The sequence below is a fragment of the Channa argus genome, chromosome 12 (assembly GCF_033026475.1).
Source record: "Channa argus isolate prfri chromosome 12, Channa argus male v1.0, whole genome shotgun sequence".
Taxonomy (NCBI): Eukaryota; Metazoa; Chordata; class Actinopteri; order Anabantiformes; family Channidae; genus Channa; species Channa argus.
The window spans coordinates 1,602,119-1,627,487 of NC_090208.1; the positions used below are offsets into that span (position 1 = coordinate 1,602,119).

At 41.0% G+C, this 25,369-nt stretch overlaps 2 protein-coding genes across 2 annotated transcripts in view; one reads left to right on the forward strand and one right to left on the reverse strand.

Moving 5' to 3' along the window:
* LOC137136945 (contactin-6-like) overlaps positions 1 to 25,369 on the forward strand; it is a 145,786-nt gene that overhangs the window by 88,158 nt on the left and 32,259 nt on the right. The window lies entirely within an intron of this gene.
* On the reverse strand, positions 14,837 to 22,628 carry LOC137136943 (uncharacterized). Its single transcript, XM_067522751.1, has 2 exons — positions 22,457 to 22,628; positions 14,837 to 22,167 (listed from the first exon to the last, which is right to left on the reverse strand). The coding sequence occupies exon 2, from the start codon at positions 19,010 to 19,012 to the stop codon at positions 15,773 to 15,775; it is 3,240 nt and encodes a 1,079-aa protein (XP_067378852.1). The 5' UTR covers positions 19,013 to 22,167; positions 22,457 to 22,628; the 3' UTR covers positions 14,837 to 15,772.

Genomic DNA, 25,369 nt, shown 5'->3' on the forward strand with positions numbered 1-25,369 from the left:
TCTTATGAAGAAAGAACATTTGTACCAGCTGAAAGTGGAATATTACATTTTCCCCTCAAAGTCCTCCCCTTCACACTAAAACACTGACAGGAAGTTGTTACTAAAAATTACAAAAACAAACAAAAAAAAAAAACTGTAAGAAAATTAATGAGGATTGTCATAAAAAATTTAAATAGAATAAAAACTGTTAAAAAAACGAATACGGCTATAACCACACAATGAAAATATGAACAAATGACAACTTTCAAACTTTGTCTCATCTCCATGTTTAGTCTTGAAGTGTTTGCAGTTATTGTCTAACAGCAGACCATCAGACACTGTAGTGACCCAGAGTCACTTCATGCTCACAGCTGCTTATCAAAGTGCTGAAAAGGGAAAAGGTTTCCAGAAAAGGAGAAAAGTGCTGGGACCAGTAGCCCGAGGGTGGAGAATGTTCTGCCCAGCAACAGAAGCTTCTAAAACTAATGTGTGATGTATGAAGTTTAGAACTGCATAGGATGGAGAACTGAAACTCTGTTGATGTTCTTCTCTCTTCCTGGATGTTGAAGCCATGACACAGGATCCAGTCGGTGAGCCACGGATTAGAAGCTGAGGGATGAGAAGTGTATTGCAGAGGCTGTCCATGGCTGCATCTGCATCGAGGGTGGAGAGGTCCTGTGTTGGGGGCAGAGTTGCAGAGACCAGTGAAGAGAACTGGTCCAGGTTGAGAGACCTGAGCTTACGGCAAAATGTTCCAAGTGTGGTGGGAGAATGAAGGTCTAGGGATGAAGACTGAGAGTTGAATGAAGAAGGGATCTGATACATGCAGAGCAGTGACCAAGATGCTGTCTGTGGTGCAGTTCCAGGTGAGAATGAGTTCAGTTCCACCCCCCGACCTGATGAGCGAGGACTGTGAGAGAAGGACCAATTGTTGGAGACTGCAGTAATCCAAGTTTGTTCACTGCAGACTGGCAGTTCACCAGGGCAAGAGACAAAGAGGCTGGTGACAAAGTGGTCTGGGTGAGAGTGGGAAACATGTCCTGTCCTAGTTTGGTGTTTGGCTGTGCTTTTCTACAGCTTCAGTTAACAATATAGTTGTGGTTCAATTATGGCAGAGCCTCCCAAGCTGAGCTCATACACTAACATCACACAATGTGTTTAATCACTTTTGAAACCTTCCATATTCAGTAAGAGATAGTAGGTTTAATATGAGGCTAGTTTGAAGTTCTGCACAGATTTGATTGACACACAGTACATGCTGATTAGATTTTTGTCCGACTTTCTCTGATGTCACACAAACAGAAACAACAGTGACCTCGTCAGATCAAGTTTTTGGATCTAACAGCTGATTGGATCAACAACAGGATGTTTTCTCTGTTTAATGTGAAATGGTTTTATTTGGACAGTTTACTGGAACAATTCTGCCATTAAGGCTAAAAGATCACGTGACAGAACACAAACACTGCTCAGAGGTTGGAGGAGTATTATAGAACATTTCATGAAGGGACACAAACCTTTGCACTGATGTTCATTATTTTCCTGTAACTTTCTTTTTCTCCGCTCACTGACCAAGTCTTTAAGTATTAAATGACACAGACTGTGTTGATAAGTGGAAGGTGAAGACTCTTAAAGTAACATCTGCACAGATGTGAAGCCCTGACAGTCTAAATATCTGACAGATCAATAATGAAAATGTCTTTTTTTCTCCCTGTGTGTTGTTCAGCATGTCTGTGGTTTCATTTCCCATCAGTCAGATCAACACAGAGCAGCAAACTGATATGATGACTGCATTGATGTTAATATATGAGTCATATGGAGGTTAAAGCATATACAAAGATGACCTGCATATCATTTGAAATGTGTCTGTCAGATAGAAGCACACACAGATCAAAGTTCTGAAGACTGAGGATCTTTAATAAGAATCTGCTGACACTGTTAACTGTTGTTAAACAGGACTTGTAGTGTTTCATGAAACTGAACCAAAAATGAAAGATATAGAAAACTGCAGCTATTTTGTTAAAGACATATTTGAGCAACTCTAACTTTATTTTTCAAGATTCAACAAACTAATGACTTTGTCCTCTTTGTGGACACAGGTGGACACTGCATCACAAACACTGCAGACATGACCTTCAGCAGTATGTTAAGACCCTTAAAGTATTTCTTGAAGGACGTCCTCTACTACAGAAAAACATCATGGAAATGAAAAAGAACAAAACTCATTCAGACACTGATTTATTTTAATGTGTAATTTATTTTTCATGGTTTTAAAAATTCTGTCTTGTTTTCTGTATATTGTTTTATGATATTAATGTTTCCTGTATTATAGTTTTAAAATTGTTAAGTTGGTTTGAGTTTCAGTTACTTTATAATTGTATAATAGTTAATAAATACATATAATTAGTTTTTTTATTTTGTAATGAATAAATTATTTTATTCTAAAAGAATGTTCTTTGTGGTTTGTGCCTTTTTTATAACCACATTTATTAGAAGCCGTCATTTGTTGTACTGACTGTGTAACTACAGGTAACAAAGGGGTTTAGATATAGAACTTTTTAACAATCATGCTTTTATTTTTATTGCCTCAAAGCATAAAAACAACTATTTAAATCAGTTGAACTTTAGTTTTCTAAACAACTTATTGATAAAACAAACACAGATCCAAGTGTTGGTTGATCAGGTTAGTTTCTCTTTTGATTTCATGGGAAAAGACGTCCTGCATAGACGTGAAAAGACAACCTGTAAGTCGTGGAATGAAATCTAAAGCCTGACAGAGATTTCATCTATGAACTGGACCCAGACACACACAGTCCTGGATTATTGACATCACCAGGAGACAATGTCCCTCTTCTAAAAGTCCCAATCCAACCAGCAAGCTCTTTACTACAGAATTAAACTGGATTTAACAGATTCAAGAGAAAAGGGAGAAAAACAAGTGTTTGCTAAAAGGAACCAGAAGAAGAGAAAGAACCAGAACAGCAGCAGTTAACAAAGGGAAACAGAATCAGGACGTTTGATTCAGTGTTGTAGGACAAAATCAGCTGTTCTGGAGACAGTGTTGACCTCACAGAAACATCCTGCTTTAGTCTTTGTTGCTGAGCTTGTTCCTCTTGTCCACTGTCAGATTCCAGATCTGGTTCCTGCTCCAACATGTGTCTGGATTTCAAATGAGGAAGCAGCTGCAGTTTGTTTCTGTGGCCTCCACAGCCAGACGGGTGGTGCTCAGTCACTGTGTGTTTGGTTCCAGGAGAAGCTGGTTACAGACAAAGATGGTGGAGTTTTTCTGATCAATCAGTGATTTACTGATGAACTTTAATCAGTCGATCTTATATCTCCTTCTCTTACTGAGGCTGTCCACTGTCACTTCCTCTTCATCCTCTTCTTCCTCACCACAGACAGGTCGACATGTGACATCACTGCACATCAATAGTGAGTGTGTGAGAGTCAGGAGGAGTCAGACTCAAGAAGAAGAAGACAAAGTGTCCTCCTGTCTTCATCCATTGTCAATTGTGTCTCTGATCCAAAGTCAGATCAGATCAATAATCAGAGTTTGATCAACAGACTGATCAAACTGATTGATTATTCATCAGAGGAGTTGGATCAGTGTAGCTGCTTCTGTTCCTGATGTCCACTGTCTCATCTTTTTCCTGAGTTCTTACTGCAGAGGAGACAGAAGACAGTCAGACAGAATAATATTTTTAAAAAAAACAGACAGAAAACTAAAAATAACTAACGATAATTAAATTTCACCTTTTACTTTCAGCAGAACTCTTTTCGTTATCCAGATATCTGGGCCAGTAATGATAGAAACATATGTCCCTGTGTCTTTGACTGGGGTGTTTCAGGGTCAGACTGAGATCACCAGTCTTCAGCAGGTCTTTCTTCTTCTCTATGTGGTCCCTATAAAATTCATCCTGTTCTTCAGGCCGGTCAGAGCCATCCTCATACATGTGTACTATCCAGTTGTAACTGTTCCTCCACTCAACTCTGACGTCTTCAGGCAGGTGAACTGCAGTTTTGAAGGGCAGCTGGACCGACTCTACCTCTGATTCTACCTCCACCTGGGGGACTAATTTCAATTCAATTCAACTTTATTTATATAGCGCCAATTCACAACAAAGTCATCTCAGGGCACTTTACAGAATAAATTCAAGATTATAAAGATATATAAAGAGAACCCAACAATTCCCCCTTGAACAAGCCATAGGCAACAGTGGAGAGGAAAAACTCCCTTTAACGGAAGAAACCTCCAGCAGAACCAGGCTCAGGGTGGACGGCCATCTGCCTCGACCGGTTGGGGTGAGTGGAAAGGGGAGAGAGAAAAGAACAGAGCAACAAAAAGCAACAACAAAACATCGGGCAGATTGGTAGGACCAGTAGCTGCACGCTGGAAGACACACAGCTTCAAAGCCGGGGGACACCTGCAGAAAGGGACAGAGAGAGGGGGACAGAGGAGGACAAAGACAACTACGGGTGAGAACACACAGAGTTAATGACATACAGTGGTGACAATTGCAGGGTGAGAGGAGAGGAGAGAGGGACAAGAGGAGGAAAGGAGCTCAGTGCATTGGGGGGTGGGTCCCCCAGCCAGTCTAAGCCTATGGCAGCATAACTATAACTAACTATATGCTTCATTAAAGAGGAAGGTTTTAAGCCTAGACTTAAAAGTAGAGAGGGTGTCTGCTTCCCGAATCTGAACTGGGAGCTGGTTCCACAGGAGAGGAGCTTGATAGCTAAAGGCTCTACCTCCCATTCTACCTTTGGACATTCTGGGAACCACAAGTACGCCTGCATTCTGAGATTGAAGTGGTCTACTGGGATGATACGGTGCTATGAGATCTTCTATATATGATGGAGCCTGACCATTCAGAGCTTTATATGTAAGAAGCAGGGTTTTAAATTTTATTCTAGATTTAATGGGAAGCCAATGGAGAGAAGCTAGTGAAGGTGAAATATGATCTCTCTTGCTAGTTCCAGTCAGCACTCTTGCTGCAGCATTTTGGATTAATTGCAGGCTCTTTAGTTACTGGGGCATCCTGAAAGTAGGGAATTACAGTAGTCCAACCTAGAGGTAACAAATGCATGGACCAGTTTTTCGGCATCACTTTGAGACAGGATGCTACTAATTTTGGCAATGTTCAGTAGGTGGAAGAAGGCTGTTCTAGAGATTTGTTTTATGTGTGAGGTAAAGGAAAAATCCTGGTCAAAAATAACTTCAAGGTTCCTTGAAGTACTACTGGAGGCCAGACTTATGCCATCTAGAGTAACTATATGGTTGGACATTATGTCTCTGAGATTTTTGGGCCCAAATACTATGACTTCAGTTTTGTCTGAGTTTAGAAGTAAAAAATTGTGGGACATCCAGGCCTTTATGTCTTGTAGGCTTGAAGCTTTATTAACTGAATATTTTCATCTGGTTCCATAGATAAATATAGCTGGGTATCATCAGCATAGCAGTGGAAATTTGAAAATTGTATTGATGTAAAAAATTGTATGTATGGAGTATTATTTTTTTTTAAATAATGTCTTTGCCAATTGGGGTTTTCTCTGGGTGGATGGTGTGTCGTGGAAGTATAAGTAAATTAAATGTATGTATAAGCATATATATGACATCACTAATGACGTCACAAGTTAAACATTAAAAAACGGCCTTTGAAGTTTGCCTAACAGTTGTCAAGCTAAAGATGTTTGTTTTGGACAGTGTATAAATGAACTGGAAGAGCAACAAGGTAGTAGTGGAAAGTTGAGTGTGCGTACCTGTGGAGGTACACAGTTTCATACCGTCTTCTTTGTGATTATTTAGTAAAACTTGGACTTTTTTGGTCATCTCAGTATTTTTCTGTGAAATTACTTTGTTATCAACTCAATTGTGGAATGTAGAATTTAATAAATGGTCAGTGTTTGTCATACAATGATCTCTGGAGTGGATAATTGTTGGACCTCCGGACATGAGAAAGCCTGCCTCCACATTAGTAAGAAACCATCTCTACTTGGACTAAACACGTAGATTAATATTCAGTGAATGTCATGGTCACAGTGTACCTCCTGGTTTTGGACTCTTATTTTGTGCCCCCTTCTCCCTACTTCCTGTCCCTGGTTCTTTTGCCCAGCTTTACCCTCATTGTCCCTCATTGTTTGCACCTGTTCCCTCCTCTATTTAAGTTCAGTCTTCCCTTCACTCCCCTGCCAGATCCTCTTAGTCATTGCTGTTGTTGTTACCTCACCAATCCCACAGTAGACTCTGGACTTTTGGAAAAACCTGAATTTGTGTTTCTTGGACCTTCTTGGCTTCACGGACTCTTTAATCCTGGACTCTGTGCTTTTGTGTCGTATTTGGTCTGAGGTTTGCCTTCTGTTGAATTCAGTGTCCAGTTTTCTCTGCTTGTTTTGATCCTGGTTTTTTCGTTTAGATCTGCTTCTGTGTTCTTCAGTTTGCCTCAACTGCAAACTTGCTCAGTTTGTTCGTGTCTGCCTCCCCTTTATTCCTGTGTTACTTTGGTATCTTTCCCTTCCAGTGTGTTTTTTAAGTCGTGCTCTGTTTTACTTTAGTCATTACTATGTGTGTTCATTTGTTCAGTAGTTTAACGTTTATCTGTACTTTATTTATTTAGTAGCCTTTGTTTTCTCCCGAGTGATCGTTTAGGGTTTGTTGTTTAATTTCCTTGCCTAACTTGTCCCTGAGCCTTAGCTGTGTTTATTTTGGTAAATTCTGTTCCCCTCTTGTTTTCAACGTCCACCCTGTTGTCATCTTAGATTCTATTAAGTTAACTCCCCTCGTGTGCTGGTCCTGTGGTTAGTTGTCTTAGTCTGTATCTGTTCTGAATCCAGTTTCTAGTATCCTCCTGTTAGGAGCGACTTCTGTTCACCATTTAAGTCTCTGTCATGAAAAGCCCCTTGTTATTTGCAATCTCCTTACTTAGGTCCACCCTTAACCAAAATTGTGAAAGTGAATAATGGAAAGGAAAAAAACAGGCGAAGCCAACTCTTAAAGTCATAGAAAGTGCTTTGCAAAGTTGGTTAATTGCAAGAAAGGCCAATTTGGAAGCTGATGGAAAAAAGAACAAGATATTTTGTTTAATAGATGATGATTACTGCGTGGAGGAGGTGAAAGCATGGCCACTTACCAAAGGGAAGAAATGAAGAACTAAAATCAGACGTCACTGAAACGCACATGGCAACAATTGCAGACATTTTAGAGAAAGAGAAGGACGACATCATGAAACTCTACGCTGAATTGAGAGATTATATAACACCAACAACCGATTTTAAGACGAAAGGTAGATGCATGTGAGGCAGTGACCAGTGACATAATTAAAATCCCAAATGAAAGACTAACTGGCATTGATGGAGACTTTGATGCAGAAAGGGAAAGATGTCGCCTCCGTGAGCTGCTCACGTGAGCCGGCAGTGTTCACTGGTGAGCCAATCCCCTTCAATGAATGGAAAGCCCGTTTCATGTCACTTATCGATCGAAAAGGCATTTCGCCTGCTGATAAGTTGTATTACCTCAAAACATATGTTAGTGGCCCAGCTTGTAAATGCCTTGAAGGGACCTTCTACAGAAATGATGGAGAGGTTTACCAAGATCCCTGGAACAAACTTGACTAACGATATGGCCAGACAAAGCTATGGCAAACTATGGGCTAAAACATCTAGCCAAAGAAAACAGTCTCTTATGTCCATCAGGAGTCAAGTTCATTGTTTCGTTTTTGTTTTTTTGGATGATGGTGTTACAAGTACTGAGAGTGTTGACGAGGCCATAGAACTTGCAAAGGAGGCATGTGAAATATGTGCTAAGGGTGGTCTACGTCTACACAAGTTTGTGTCAAACACCAGTTCTGTTCTGCAAAGTAAACCCACATCAGAACATGCAACAGACATTACAAAAAAGGACCTTGCCTTTGATGGCATGCAAATAGAGAGAGCATTAGGATTCACTGGAATGTTGAAAGTGACCTTTTTACATTCAGCAGGGCTCTAGCCTTGTTTCCACCCCCTATGTGATATGTGGGAAAAGAATCATGCAGAGAGCATCATAATCAATGACCTCCAGAAGAAGACATCCGAGGAAGAAATAAGAACAACAAGTAAGAGAAATCAGCTTGATGTCTTTCTTGACAAAGATTGTGTTCTTAAGGTGGGAGGAAGCTGCAAAAAAAATGTTAATTGCATATTACCATGGAAGGGTTGGACATCAGGGAAAGGGCTTCACCCTCAATGAAATAAGATCTAATGGCTATTGGATCCAAGGTATGAATAGACCTGTCACATCTTACATTCACCAGTGTGTGATTTGCCAGAGATTAAGGAGACCTGTGGAAGGACAAAGAATGTGTGATCTACCTATAGAACGAATGGAACCATCTCCGCCTTTCACATACTGTGGCATGGACTGTTTTGGGCCTTTTATGACCAAAGAAGGTAGAAAAGAACACTAAAGACATGTCCTGCTCTTTACGTGTTTTTGCTCAAGGGCCATCACATAGAGATGCTGGAGGATCTGTCAGCTAATGCATTCATCAATGGTCTGCAATGCTTTAATGCATTGAGAGGCTCAGTGAGACAAATTAAGTCTGACCAAGGGACTAATTTTGTTGGTGCCAAAAATGAACTCAGCAAAGCTTTACAGGAAGTTGATTACACAGCATTACTGTCAGACAGCGATGGCACACACCTAAGAAAAACATTCAAGTAGGTGATGTAGTAATAGACACAGATGAAGTCTCACCAAGACCGGAGTGGAGACTAGGAAGAGTTACAGAGACTGTAACAGATAAAGATGGACTAGTCAGGAGAGTCAAGATTGTTCTAGGAAATAAAAATCTGACTAAAAAAGGGCTACAACCCAGCAAAGTATCCGTGGAGGAACGTTCAGTTCATAAGCTAGTTCTGTTATTAGGGTCTGCTTAAACATGGTACAGTAAATTATTCTTGTTGCTGACTATATTACAAAGGTCTGTTTTATTAGTAAAAATCATTCGTGTTTTATGTTCACTGGGAATCAAACACTCATGATTTGGTGGGAGTGTAACGTCCTCACAATTTTGTTTTTCTCCTGCTAATGTGCTCGGTTCAAATCTTTGATTTGTTTTGTGGCTTTTATTTTTATAATTTCCTGTAAGACGCTAAGTGTTTTATTTTAAAAGGAAGCCAACACGTAATAAAAGCAAAACTTAACAACGATAGAAGATGGTAAAAGGTAACAGACAGACAAATAAAACGAGACTAAAGACATTGAGTGTTGCCAAGTTTCAGTCCACAGTTGTCCCAGTGATTCTGACAGTGAGGAGAAAACACTGCCCTGCATTGATGTACAGCACCTGTGTGTGGTTAATGCTGAGTGTGCACTTTAACACAAAACCATGTCTCATTCTTCCATCTGATCAGCTTCATCACACTTTAACAACGTTGTCAAAAGAGAAATCCACAACTACCTGAATAATGATTCGTCATCGTTCAGTTACAGTCTTCAAGTCACAGTCAGAACCACAGTGGTTTTCACACAGAGAGAAGACAGGAAATAACATGAGCAGAGAAACAGACAGAAACTAAACAGGCAGATCTGATTCACACTTTTCCTCCAATATTGGAATCAGACCATGTGAATATGATGATGTGCTGCCACCTGCTGGATGATTCAGGTAGAATCAGCTGCGGGGGGGACAGCTCCTTTAAACCACCATTGTTTTTAGGTCAGTGCAAAACCGTTGATAATGGAGATTAATTATTAAATGTATTTGGTGGCTCAGTGGTAAAGCATTGGTTTGGGATGCAGAAAGCAGCAGGTCCAAATCCCACCCCACCAGGCATGGCCCCACCCAGCCACCAAGGGCAACCTTGTGGAACGTGGGGCACATGTTCCGCTGTGGCGACCTGTTGAGGGACAAGCTAAAAGCCATTGATTTGATGTGGTATCACATCTTCAAGTGTTGAAACTTTTCCATTATATATTCTGGATCAGTTACAGAGGAGCAGAGTTCTTCTAGTTCTTAAAATCAGTTTCTATCTAACCTCCATCTGCTGGTGCTGCCTTTGAGGGAACCTGTAGGAGCATCAGCAGCTGTTCTAACCAGATCTGACTGTAGACATCACTCAACATTAAATGTGACTGAGGACAACACACTTTCTGAGCTGGATGATTCTCTGCAAAAGAAAGTACATTTAAATTATATTTTTGCAAATCTCACCAATACTTTGTAGTTTGTGTGAAAAATAAGAGGAGGCTTTGAATCAAAAACAGGAAGTCAGCTGACAACAAATTGAAACATGTTTAAATTGAACTCTGATTTACCATTTAAATTATGAGTCCTGTACACTCCTATGCTGATCTTGTAATTCATGGCTGTTCACTGTAATTTACTGCAGTTTTCCATAAGTAACACTAGATGGTGTTGTTGCATTGTGGTCCTATATTTGCTCCTATATTCCCCAACAAGGTACAAACATAACATAAGTAGTTAGCTCTGGGAGGCCTGGAGAGACTGAGGTAACAATGAAAAACACTGTCAGTGATGGTGAAACTGGTTTCTAAAGCACTAAATCACATAAATAAAAAAAACATTTCAGTGGCTCAAACCATGTGATAAAGTCAAAATGACGACGTCCAGTCTTCATGGTGTTACATTTGTATGAATGAAATAAATCTGAAACCATAATGAAACAGTTTTTACAAATATTTTTATTCGACTTGTTACAGCAAAGAACTTTAAGTCAATTCTAATGAGAAACAACTACACAACATGACTGATCAGTGTGGTAGAAGTTTTAGTTTTACCTGGTTTAAACTTAAAAAACGAGCACATGACCCCAACCTCTATATGTGGGTTTGTCCTGTTGACCTTTTGATCTTAAGTGATCTAATCTCCTTTGTTTAACAGCTTCTGAATTTTATTCTGTCAGAGTTACACATTACCTGCCCTCAGCAGCAGGAGGCAGAACAGGCTTCAGTGATGAACACTCGTTGGTAAATGGCCACTTATATAACGCTTTTATCCAAAGCACCTTACAGTGTTTGTTCCCATTCACACTGCAGTTGTGCTGCAGTAATTTGTGTTGCTTCGGTGTTATTTAATGGATTAGGGTACATGAGGGTTACAAACTGGGCTCCTCTGTTCCAGCTATAAAAAGTTAATTTTGTTGCAGTCAAGATTTTAAAAGCAGGTGATGATGTATGTAAAGGCCATGTCCACAATTGGAGACTGACGAAGAAGTGATGTTTAAGACATGATTGAACTTTTAGTCTTGTTACAGTATCTATGCTGAACAGAAATATCTTTAGCGCAAATATTTAGTTAGAAATTGTATTGATATGCAATTTTTTATACATGTCAGATAACAGGAGGTAAAGGACCACACACAAATTCATATATATCAGCACATAGTCAGACACAACTTTACACAGGTGACTTATGAGTTTGCATGTTCTCCCAGTGTCTGTGTTGGTCTTCAGGTGCTTGGAGATGCAAAGATCTGCACATTTGTACATGGTCTCTTATCCAGTGTGAGCTGGGATAGAACCTGACTGCCTTTAATCTTTTACAAGCCGAAAAAGGAACTGACGCCTCGTCTGGTTCTGGGACTAATCCTGTTCCTGTTTTCGGGTCGGTTGACACCTGGCCTGTTGCTGTTACCAAGCTTGTTCTGTTACAGCCTTATTCCAAAATGGATCAAATTCGTTATTTTCCTCAAATTTCTACAAACAATAGCCCATAATGACAACGTGAAAGAGGTTTGTTTGAAATCTTTGCAAGTGTCTGAAAAATACAAAATGAAACAAATGACATGTACATAAGTATTCACAGCACTGCAGGTGAACTAATCCATGCTGCAGACAAACAGTAACACAGAGCAGAGACAACTCATTGTTTCTTTTAGTGTTTTCATTTAACTAACCTTAAAGGTCAGAGTGTCAATCACCGACTTGAAGTGGTAACCTAAGCATCAGCATGTAACGCAGAAGGGATTTGACAAAGAGACAAATGCTTTATACACTACACTGTCAACTGTTTATTCTGTTATGCATTATTCTTAATGTCCATTACACTAATGGTACAATTTGCACATACTGACTTGTACATAAGTTCAATTCAACTCAACTTTATTGTTATAGAGCCAATTCACAGCAAAGCCATCTCAAGGCACTTTACAGAATAAAATCAAAACTATAAAGACTTATAGAGAAAACCCAACAAATCCCCCTTGAACAAGCATCATTAAAGAAGCTATACTCAAAGTAAACATGGGTTCATACTTTCTTTCTCTTGGAAGTCGCGATTTCATCACTTGATTTTGTCCTTTATTGGTGCTCCATGCATTATTTCTTATCATGTTTTGTGTGCTGTGTGCCTGGCCTGTCAGTCAAACCCGTTGCCCAGCAACAGGGGCAGCCTGGCACATTGCCTCCAGCTATTCCTACAGGCAGCGCTGCTGTTGCTAAAGAGTGTTCAAATGTTTGCTATTGTATTCAGCCTGTGAGTCAATACTTTGCCTTCTTCTTTGCAAAATAGCTCAGACTCAGTCTAATTGGATGGAGAGCATCTGTGAACAGCCACAGATTCTCATTGGATTTAGGTCTGGATTCTGGCTGTATGTTTAGGGTTGTTGTCCTGCTGGAAGGTGAATCTCCTCCCCAGTCTCAATTCTTTTGCAGACTCTAACAGGTTTTCTTCTAAGATTGATTTTTATTTGACTCCATCCATCTTCTTATTAACTCTGACCAGCTTCCCCAACCCTGCTGAAGAAAAGCATCACTGTGTACTTTGGGTTCCTTGTAACCTTCCTGGCTACTACACACTTTGTTCTTGGTGTGATGTTTGTTGGTCGCCTGCTCCTGGGCAGTGTAACAGTGATAAATATTCTCCATGTGTACAAGACCTGCCTGATAGTTGTTGTCCAGACTCCTTAAAAATACTTTTGTAATGCTGGTGAGCCCCAACAACTGCTCTTGGTTTATCGTCTTCTAAAACCTCTTTTGATGCAGCCATGACACACTTCCACAAACCTGTGCTGTGTTGGATTCATTATGTCTCGTCAAAGAGAAAGATTAATAAAACTTGTGAGATAAACTTAAGATGAAGTCTGTTGTTAGTCTCTGTTGAAGAAACTTTAGACTTGATCTACATGTGTTCAGTTGGGAAGGATGTGTGTTTCTCGTTTTGTTTCCTGTTAAAGAGGCCTCTTACAATGTCTGCTGATAAAGGGGAAGTGTGGAAACATTGGACTAAAGGCATAAATAAAGTTTAAAAATGTTATTTATTTCGTATTTTAAATATATAACCTTAATACACGATTAGTAATGATTATTCTTCCTTTTGCTACATTCTGTTCATGTCCAAGACAGAGCTGTGTGTCAATTTTGAAGTTTAATACACACTGTTGTTTTATACACACATACACAACCTCACCCATCACTCTCTCTCTCTCTCACACACACACACACACACACACACCCTCTAAAGAGGTGTATGATATTTTCAGAGACACGTCTTTTGTTCCTATTGGGCACTTTGTTTTAGGGTCTGTATTTTCATGGATACTGGTGGAAAAGACAGAAACCAGACTCAGTATCTTTGATCCTAGAGTTCTGGTCATGAGGATCTTTTTCTGCTCAGCCTTTTGCCTGCTTTTTTTTTTTTAATAACAATTTTATATAAGTTTTTGTTTGCAAATGAAATATTTTCCCGTCATTCACCTGTCTCTTCATAAACAGTGAAGGTAAGAGGTTGATTTTGTGGGGGATTTGAGCTTAGTTATAAAAGAAACCAACTGATCAAGGAGTAGGTTGTAGTTTTAGTGTCTTCTACAGGGGAATGTTGCTGGCTAACTTTATTTAAGCTAAATGCAACAGCACTTCACTTAATTCTGAAAAACTTGTCTCTCCTCAACCACTTGTTGACACTTTTGGCTCTGCATTAGAGCCCTAAAAATAGTAAAGGTCAGGTGTTACTGAAGGGTCAGTAAGCTTTGAATGATTAGTAAAGAGGAAAAGGATGAGAAATGCATTTTGTTATTTCCTACACACTGATGAGTTTGCTGATTCCTCATAGCTCATAATCTGTTGTGAACATCTGACTTTGATAGTGAAGACCCACACTTCTCTTATGGCCTAGCAGGCTTGAGGCCCTAAGGCTCAATTGTCTCCTTATTGATTAAAATAACTATGTTAGATATAAATCTAAAGCAGAGTTTAATTTGTTAACAAAAACCATGCACCATTTAGTGCAGTGCATTAAAATGATGGATACTGTTGCTTACAATGGCACCAAAACAGTGGACAGCTTCATGCATTATTTTGCTCCAAACATTCCAAAATAGGGGATTAGAACTGTGCAAACATAGTAGATTACATTTACATTTAGTGATATGGCAGACGCTTTTATCACAAGGCAGGTACAAGGCAAGCAAAAAAATAAGTCAAGAATTAAGACAGAACTGCTGTGGATTGAGAAACCTGAGGTTTTGGTGGAATGTTACAAGTGTGGTAGGAGAATATGAATGTTTAGGGATGAAGACTGTGAGCCGAATAAAGAAGTGATCCGATAGATGCAGAGGAGTGACCAAGATGTTTTCTATGGTACAATTCCAGAATGAGGTCCAGGTTGTTGACAGCTTTTTGGGTCGGGGGGAGTGGAGACCAGTCTCAGGTCAAACGTGTTTTGAAGAGCAAACACCTCAGCTGCCAACTTCCAGGGGTCAGCGACGAGAAGTGTAATACAACACCAGCCTGCAAGGAATCTGAGAGAAAGCAAAATTGGTGGAGAGTGCAGCTGGGGGGGCTGTGTACTGTGGCGTGATGTAGGTTTCTGTACAGTAAGTGCAAGCAGCTGAACAGCTGACTGTGTAGCAAAAGCTGGGATGAAGTCAGCCTTGTGAACTGCAGACTGGCAGTTCTACAGGGCAGGAGAGAAAGAGGCTGGTGACAAAGTGGTCTGGGTGAGGGTGTGTCTTCTAGGGGGGTGTCATGTCCTGCATCTGCAGAGGAGAACAGGGATCAGCTGAAAACACAGTGAAAAAAGAAACAGGTTTCTGGAGTAGAAAAGGGTTAATGTGAAGCAAAGTGAAGTAACAGAGGAAGTGGAGGAAGTTAGAAATAGTGTCTTACGGTGTCCTTGCTCACGCAAGTAGACTCACTGGTCTTTACACAAGCCTTAATTTAGTAGTTGGTAGCACCCCCTTTGGAAAGAATCACTGAAATCAAACTATTCTGTCCTCACTAGTGTGGAGAGTTGCGTCTAGCTTGACAGATAGCTAACAGGTCCCTTCAGTAAACACTCAGCAGGTAGTTTTTGAGTTTTGAACTTTACTGAAGAAAGCAGTGTGAAACTGCAATACAAAATAAATAAGTGTTACAAAAGGTTTCATTTATACATACATGCAAAGTCATTAAAAGATATGAATTAAGCTGATTACAAATCAGAACGTATAACAGAAGTGCACTAAGCGGGTAACGTTAACGAAATTAGCCCGATGCTAACATACATGGAAAAGCCCATAGACATGCTACGCAATTAGCATCGTGACGTTTTATCGAACTAACAAATAAATTACAAACTAAACCATCTTAAGAGATACATATGATACGAGTGTTAACTTTAACATACTCGGTACTTACAGACATATGTTCTTTAGGGACTGATGGAAAAGTTAGAAAGAAAATTGTCTGCTCACTGCTGAACTAATCTTTTGAACTTCCGGGTTCACAGTCAACTACGGTAAGCCAGATAAGACAAAACACGCAACCCATTCTCTACATATGAGTGGCAGCACACTCCCCGTCTGGTATAATTTTATACCACTATGTACCTTTAATCAATAACACACATTCTGAGATGGGTCTTATGTACACCCTTGGTGTACCTCCCTTGACCACCCTTACTTCCACCTTCCGGACTCTATTGTCTTGTCCAGGAAAAGTATTCACAATTAGTCCAACGGGCCATTCATTTCTTTTAGCCTGGCTGTCTTTCAGAAGTACAACATCCCCTATCTCCAGGTTAGGTCCGACTGCCTGCCATTTCCTCCTTGGCTGAAGTGTGGCAAGGTATTCCTGACGCCATCGTTTCCAAAATGAATTAGCAAGGCATTGTACTTGCTTCCATTGTTTTCTATGGAGCTCGTTGGGATCAAATACTCCAGGAGGTGCAGATACCAGCTCAGTTTTCTGCGTGAAAATTGAACCAGGAGTTAGCAAATCTGGTTGCTCTGGATCTGTTGAAATTGGAACTAATGGGCGACCATTCATTATAGCAGAGACTTCTGCCATAAGCGTAGTAAGAACTTCATGTGATATGCTGGGTGTGTGCACCTTAAGTAGCATAGCATCTAAGATGCGTCGAGCAACTCCTATCATTCTTTCCCATACTCCCCCCATATGAGACGAGTAGGGAGGATTAAACTTCCAAGTACATCCTTCGTCCTTGAAGTAAGACTGAAGTTCTGGATCTTCTGCAGCAAACTGGAACTCCTTGCAGGCACCAACAAAGTTTGTTCCACGATCTGACTGGAAAAGCTTTACCGGTCCTCTAATTGCCACAAACCTTCTCAGAGCATTAATGAAGCTTGACGTTGAGAGGGACTCTATCACTTCAATATGCACTGCTCTTGTGACCAAACAAGTGAACATAACAGCCCAGCGTTTGTTCTCCGACGCACCACTCCTTGTACGACGAACACAGATATTCCATGGTCCAAACACATCTAATCCTACATGTGTGAAAGGAGGGGCTTGGGTAAGACGATCAGCGGGCATGTCAGACATTCTCTGTTGCTCCATCTTTCCTCTTAGTCTCCGGCAAGTCACGCACTTGTGTATGACACTTGACACTAGTCTTTTTCCTCCAAGAATCCACAGCCCTGCAGACCTAATTGCTCCTTCTGTGATATGTCTACCTTGATGAGCGACCTGTTCATGGTAGAACTGAACCAGTAAAAGGGCTACATGGTAATTTTTTGGAATGACTATAGGATGTCTTTGTTCCCAAGGGATTTCTGCAGAAGACAATCTTCCACCTATCCTTATCAAACCCTCTGAATCTAGGATGACGCTGAGGCTCTTAAGAGGACTGTGCTCAGGTACAAACTTTCCTTTGGATAGACTTTTAAGTTCTTCCTTAAACTCCTCCTCCTGCACACTCCGAATGATTATGTTTTTTGCCTGTTTTAACTCGTCTAATTTTTTCATATCTTTTTCGGGAGCTTTCAATGAGGATCTGATTTTCTGGATGAGTTTGGCTACTCCGTGGATAAGAAGCCTCCATCTGGAGAAGCGTTTAAACCTGTGTGATCCAAGCTGTGTGGTCCCAACTTTTGTAGTGAATGTTGTAATCAGTGGACGTAGCTCAACATCTGAGGCTGGTTCAACAAGCTCAAATGAGTCTGGCTGAGGTGGTGCATCTTCACTGACTTTCTTTAAAAAGTCTGGCCCAGTCAACCAGCTGGTACTCCAAAGAAGAGAGACTGGCACCGGTCGTGTACCATGATCTGCAGGGTTGTGTTGTGTGTTAACAAAGTACCACTGTGTTGGATTAGTTGACTTCCTGATGCGTGCTACTCTGTTGGCAACATACACATAGAACCTTCGACTAGTGTTGTTTATGTAACCTAAAACAACTTTGCTGTCAGTGTAGTATTTTACTTCATGGATTTCAATATCAAGTTCTTCCAGCAGTGTGTCAGCCAACTCAACTGCAAGCACGGCAGCGCATAGCTCTAGACGTGGGACAGTATGAGGCTGACGTGGAGCTAATTTGGACTTCCCCATGCAGAATCCTACATGAACTTGTCCCTCCTCATCAAAAGCCCTGAGGTAGGCCACAGCAGATACTGCTAGTGTAGAAGCATCTGCAAAGACACACAGCTCTCTCCGTAGTGTAGTATGCAGAGACGTGTGAATGTACTGCCTTGGAATCTGGAGCTTCTCAAGGTCTACTAATGAGGTTTGCCATGCTCTCCACTGTGTTTCTTTGTCAGATGGTAATGGTGCATCCCAATCACATTTTTCAGAACACAGTTCTCTGATTAGAGCCTTGCCTTGCATAGTGATAGGTGCTGCAAATCCCAAAGGATCATATAAGCTGTTGACAGTTGAAAGAACGCCCCTTCTTGTGAATGGCTTTTCTTCTCGGGAGACAAGGAAGGTGAAGCTGTCCTTTTGCAAATTCCAGTTGAGCCCTAAACTCCGCTGCAGAGGTAAAGGGTCTGCACCAAGGTCAAGGTCTTTTAGCTCCTTAGCCCATTCCTGTGAGGGGAATGCCTTCATTACCTCGGGACTGTTGGAAGCTATTTTGTGGAGACAAATGTTTGAGTCTGCTAACATCTGTCTTGTTTCGTTCAGAACACGAATGGCTTCAGCATCACTGGAGAATGAGGTTAATCCATCATCAACATAAAAGTTTCTTAGGACAAACTGTTTTGCCTCCTTACTATATTCATCTTGTCTTTCCAGAGCAGCTCTTTTTAGGCCATATATAGCAATGGCAGGAGAAGGGCTGTTGCCGAACACATGAACTGTCATGCGGTACTCTCTGATGGGTTTTTCAGGATCATTATCTTCAAACCATAAGAAACGCAAAAAGTCCCGGTGATCCTCACGAACAGTGAAACAATAGAACATCTGTTGTATGTCTGCTGTTACAGCGACTGGTTCCTTGCGAAAACGAATGAGGACCCCAAGAAGCGTATTGTTCAAATCTGGGCCACTCAGTAGAACACTGTTCAGGGAGATGCCCTCATGGGTAGCACTTGAGTCAAATACTACACGTATCTGACCTGGTTTGCGAGGATGATAAACACCAAAGATTGGTAAATACCAACACTCTTTTTCCTTGTTGAGTGGTGGAGCTGGTTCTGCATGACCTAAATCAAAGATTTTCTTCATGAATGCGAAGAAATGTTGGTTCATTTCTGGTCTTTTGTTGAGCATACGGCACAGTGTTGGGAAACGCTTCACTGCTTGGTCTCGATTGTTTGGGAGTCGGTGTCTTGGTGACCTGAAGGGTAAAGGGGCTGTCCAGCTGTTTGCCTCATTCACAAACATCTCCTTGTCCAGAATATCCAGAAAGACTTTCTCGTCCACAGAGATGGTAGGTATATCATCATGCGGTGTTCTCCTGAACAATTCCTCGCCAAGGCTATCAGTTTCATCAGATTTAATAATGTCGGTAATGTTAAGAGTACGAGTGTACGATGCTGGTGTATTTACCTCTTCTTTAACGTGTAGACGGTTATTACAGGGTTCAAAGAGAGATGTACGGAGGGGCGGCTATAGCTCAGTTGGTAAAGGCAGTTGCTTACGGACCACAGGGTGAGTGGTTCGATCCCCGGCGCTGGCTATATGTCGAAGTGTCCTTGGGCAAGACACTGAACCCCTAACAGCTCGTTCCCCTCCCCAGCAATGCAGGTAGAAAGCCCGGTAGAAAATTGGGGAGGGTTGTGTCAGGAAGGGCATCCGGCGTAAAAACTGTGCCAAATCAACATGCGGACAATGATCCGCTGTGGCGACCCTGAACTCACGGGATAAGCCGAAAGGAGAGTAGTAGTAGTAAAGAGAGATGTACGGCCATTGTTCAACACACAGGTCTTGTACACGTTGACATTAGCTGGCACATGAGCTCCTCCTAGACAGACTTCTCCTATTATTACCCAGCCAAGATCAAGGCGCTGGGCATATGGGGCGTTGTGCGGCCCGTTACAGTGTTCTCTGACTTTGTGGACTCTTAATACGTCTCTGCCGAGCAAGATAAGGATAGCTGCATTTTCATCAATAGCTGGTATCTTGTCTGCTACCTGTTTGAGATGAGCATAGTGTCCAGCAACTTCGGGTGTTGGGATTTCTGACCTATCATCTGGTAACATATCGCACTCAATCAATGTGGGTAGAGGAATACTGACTTTGCCATCTAATGACTCCACAATAAAATTGTTAGCTCGCCTCCCTGCGGTCTTCACAACTCCTGAACAGGTTTTCAACGTATACACAGCTGCATCTGTCTTGATGCCGAAAAGCTCAAAGAATTCAGTCTTTGCCAGGGACTTATTACTCTGCTCATCAAAAACCACATAGGTTTTGACAGACTTTTCTTTCTGCCCAGATGGGTATATTTTGACCAGACAGATCTTGGCACAGGATCTTGAACTTTTTAAACTTCCGCAAACATCAGTGCATTTTGATATCACTGCTGGAGAGAGGTTTTCTGCATGCTCCCCACCCTGAATCTCTAGGGCTGCGGAGATCTCTGATTTCCATGGTGCTGGCCCTGGATGTAAAGCTGTTAGATGCTGACGGCTGTTGCACTCTCTGCACTGTACATTCTCATTGCAATTTTTGGCCTTGTGGTTAGTAGAGGAACAGCATTTATAGCAGATGTTCTTTTCTTTGAGAAAGGTTTTCCTCTCATCTAACGATTTGCTTCTGAAGCCACGACATTTCCTTAAGGGATGTGGTTTGTTGTGCAGTGGACATTGTTTGTCAGGATCCATCACACTTTTGTCTGAGTTGTTGTAGTTTGCATCAGAACTCGTTGAGACTTCTGTTTTTCTGACAGACACTGAAGCTCTAAAATTAGACTTATAGGGTTTTTCCATTCTGGGTGGATTCATACCGCCAGTGAGTAATGGTGTAAAGCTTGGATCATTGAGAGTCTTAGCTTGGTTACACACAAATTTCACAAAAACAGAGAATGGTGGGTAAGCAGAATGGTGTTCATCTTTGTAGCGTGCTGCAAAAGAGATCCATCTCTCATGTAGCTGATGTGGGAGTTTCTGAACTATAGCATTGATGCCCCGAGATGTGTCCAGGTAATTAAGACCAGGTAAGAATCCATCTGTACGAGCTGCATCGAGTTCCATTAAGATGTCTCCTAGGTCCCTAAGTCTGTGATTTTCTCTGGTTGTGATCTTTGGAAATTCATCTACCTTATTTAGAAGGGCATTTTCTATTGCTTCTGGTGACCCATAGCATTCTTGTAGTCTTTGCCACACCATGCTGACCCCTGATGATGTGTTGTGAATACACACCGCCCTTATCCTCTTTGCTTGCTCAGAAGATTTGGGTCCCAGCCATTTACAGAGAAGATCAAGCTCTTCCCTTGGAGTCAAATTCAAATCTTCAGTGGAACTGAGAAAAGATGTCTTCCAGGCCCAGTAATTCTCTGGATTATCATCAAATGTTAGTAGTCCAGAACTTACCAACTCTCGACGTATTAAATACTTGGCTAAGTCGATTGTAGCAGATGAATTGGTCTCATTAGTTCTGGGTGTTGGTTGTGGAGGTGACTGTCTGGGGTGAAAGTCTGCATTGTGTGGTAGTGGTTTGTACTCACAAGTAGATGGACTTCTGTGATATTGATGCAGGTTGGTGTTCCTGGATAAGCTTTGTGCTTGTGGAATAGAGGAGAGTTAGGAACGTTGTGGTTGGATGCATGCAACACTGGTAACTCACCAGAGTTGTATTCTCTGATCTCCTTTGACTGTGTGTTATCCTTCCTCACGTCGTACATTGTGCTTTCACCATTGTCCATCTGAATCTGATGCGAAGGGTATATTAAGGGATGTGCTACTTTGGAGCTTGGTGAACGTCAGCCATTGAGCCAGTGGTTGCGTCCCTAGCATCGTCCTTTTTTATGTTTTGATAATCCACGTCTTCGAAGTCGTATTTAGCAGCTGCTTCCAGTACTTCAGCTTCTGCGATAGCTGCTGCTGCTGCTCTTTCTAGCCGCAGTGCGTGTAAGTTGGCATTAAGTTCTGCTGTCTTCCTGGCAGCTTCTGCTGTAGCCTTTTGTTTTTCTTCTTCTATATACGCTTGGGTTTTAATTAAGTCACCTTCTTTTTGAGCAAATGATGCTTATGTTCGTGCAGATGCTGCTTTAGCACGTGCCTGTGCTGCTATTAAACTAGCTGAGGAACGTTGACTGGAACGTGAGGTGCTTGAGCACTGTGATCGTGTTTCCAGCATTTCTTCCGTGTCATCCATATTGGCAAATAGTTACTGGATGCTGCTATACTTGTCTAAGAATGTTGTTTTTCTGTGTAAACTCTTCTTAGGCTGCCCGTAGACGGATGTCTTTTCACTATTCTGTCCTCACTAGTGTGGAGAGTTGCGTCTAGCTTGACAGATAGCTAACAGGTCCCTTCAGTAAACACTCAGCAGGTAGTTTTTGAGTTTTGAACTTTACTGAAGAAAGCAGTGTGAAACTGCAATACAAAATAAATAAGTGTTACAAATAGTTTCATTTTTACATACATGCAAAGTCATTGAAAGATATGAATTAAGCTGATTACAAATCAGAATGTATAACAGAAGTGCACTAAGCGGGTAACGTTAACGAAATTAGCCCGATGCTAACATACATGGAAAAGCCCATAGACATGCTACGCAATTAGCATCGTGACGTTTTATCGAACTAACAAATAAATTACAAACTAAACCATCTTAAGAGATACATATGATACGAGTGTTAACTTTAACATACTCGGTACTTACAGACATATGTTCTTTAGGGACTGATGGAAAAGTTAGAAAGAAAAATTGTCTGCTCACTGCTGAACTAATCTTTTGAACTTCCGGGTTCACAGTCAACTACGGTAAGCCAGATAAGACAAAACACGCAACCCATTCTCTACATATGAGTGGCAGCACACAAACATCTTTGAGCCTCCACCATGTTTGACTGTGTCCTTTTCTTTGAAGATCTAATTTCTTTTCTGTAAACGGTGCCATGATGTCCTTTACCAAAAAGCTCTACATTTGTCTCATCTCTCCACAGTATGTTCTCCCAGAAGGATTGTGGTTTTGTCACACAAGTTTTGGCAAACTCCAGTCTTGCTTTTTTATGTCTTTGTGTCAGCAGTGGTGTCCTCCTGGGTCTTCACTATAGCGTCTGTTACGCCCCTGTCTAGGGGGTTGGGGTGCAACATACAAAGATAAATTAGGATGTTCCCTCTCCAGTCCCCAAACCAAAATCCAGGATCTAGATGTTCCAACAGAATGATATTTATTTTAAACGAAAGAAAATGTCAAACAAACATGGCACTATAACTATAACCAAGGCCAAAATAACAAACAAAATAAGCTATTTCCCAAAGAAAGTGCCACCTATCCTTTAGAAAGAAACAAACAAAAAGACAGTCACTAACCCTAACTCCCTAATGTGAAAACAAGAGAAAACAATCAGTTCAGAAAATGGCAGTTCACCCCTACAGATTCAATACTATTTACAAAATATACAATATCTATACAAAACCATGGCACAAAGCCTAACAATTCAAAAATGCTCAACAATGTTTGGAGGCAAAGGACAGACAACATGTGCTGCTGCCAGAAAAGCCCTTCTGGCTGTTAGGAACCGTACTTTTCAAACTCCAGGAAGTGTAGGATGGACCAATCAGCTTCCTGTACTGCCCCCCAATCCAGTCAATCAGGCAGGGCACCTATAACTCAAAAACGAACAACAACACATATGGCCAGGGCCGTAGCAGCGTCCCTTTTCATTCAGGCAGTGACGGATAGTGTGAAGTGACTTCTCCACTTCACAATTTTATATTTATCCACAACTGGAACAATCCTTTGTTGTCATTTTTCATTAATTTTGTTTGTTGCCACAGGAGCAGTTACAGAAGCATCACATGCTTGAAAAACAATTATTTCTTACAATTTTGACAAGGTGCCAATAATTTTGAGTTCTGTGTGAATTTTGATCACGTTTGAATTTTCTTCTCAGTTTTTTTTTTTTGTGTGTTGTTCCAGTGCAAACAAAAACATTAAGCACGTAAAAACCAAGACATTTGCAATTGGAACAATTTTCTGAGAGAAGAGTTGTGTTTTCTGAAAGAATTGCAAGGGTGCCGATATTTTTGGCCATGACTGTAGCTAATGTATTTTAGTACTGATGTACTATCAGTCCAATATATGGAGACCTCCAGTGGTAGCTGCAGTTCCTTCCTTAGTATTCTGTCCACATGTACTGTCATGCACGATTGATTAGCATTTTAACATCCATGTCCTTTAATGGAAGACTAATGCAGTAGTGTCTGGTTACCATTCTAGCAGATTGTGTCACTTAACCAAAAACAAATGATCAGTCTTAGACATCTCCTGCTCCTCCTCTTGACCACCCTCAGGAAAGTCATATTGAACTGCTGACTCCACAGATCCTCTAGCATTTATCCAACTTTGCAAAGAACTCTCCATGACCTTAAGAGTTGAGTTTGTCTGTTTTTTTCACTATGGCTGGATCAGCTTCCCCTTCCATTATTCACCAAATGTTAATCCACGTGTTTAATCCAAGTAGAGATGGTTTCTACTAATGTGGAGGCAGACTTTCTCGTGTCCGGAGGTCCAACAATTATCCACTCCAGCGATCATTGTATGACAAACACTGAACATTTATTAAATTCTACATTCCACAATGAGCTGATAACAAAGTAGTTCCACAGAAAAACACTGAGATGAGAACCAAAAAAGTCCACAAAACAAGTTCCACAAAATAATTCCACAGAATGCCGTAAGAAACCGTGTACCTCCACAGCTACGCACACTCAACTTTCCACTACAACTTTAAAATGTATTTCATCCTACATTTACATTTACAATCCTGTTCTATTGAGATACAAATTGCCCTCTCCAACATACTCTTGCAGAACCTCAAAACCATATTTTATTGAAACATTATTTGTCAAAATGAAAAGAGAATTTTACTGTTTATACTGGTCCTGTAGCTGTATTAAAAGTGATAAGACATTTATATTCATTACATGTAAAGTTAATGGCTTTTTTGCTTTAATTTTGATGATTACAGCTACAGTTCATTAAAGTCAAAACTTTCTCTGTCAGCAATAGTTCTTTGACATCGATTTGGTGTATCAATGTTTGCCACATATAATCCTGATGTAAATATTTTTAAAGTAGTCTGCGAAGATGTGAAGACCTAAGAGTGCACATATTTGACATTAATAAAATAAAACTAAAATAATAAAAATGTAGTTACGTATCAAGTCAGTCAGTTCACCACTAAATTACATCACTCCAGATTTGATTACTGTGTTGTGTCTCTGTCTTGTAGATAGGGGGACCTGGTGGGTCAGTGGTAGAACGTTGGGTTTGAATGCAGAAAGCAGTGGGCCCAAGGGTCACCTTGGTGCTGAGCCCAGACAAAAAAACAAAATGAGAGGGTTGTGACAGGGAGTGCACAGAGGCCGGCTCCCAGTTTTTTTCCTTTCACTGCTTACCTCAGTGCTCAGCCTGAGCTCTGCTCAATGCAGAACTTTGTTTTGATTGGTCAGCAATGGCATCGCGGCCAATCAGATGTGAGGATATGGGATCATTATGTAAAAACAGAGAGTCGGGTGCTGAGAAGTGAAGCGGTGCTCCACTGCAAGTTAACTGTCTGTCAGATAG

Coding starts and splice junctions, on each gene's coding strand:
- LOC137136943 (XM_067522751.1), bottom strand. CDS start 19,012: ATGTTTGTGAATGAGGCAAACAGCTGGACAGCCCCTTTACCCTTCAGG.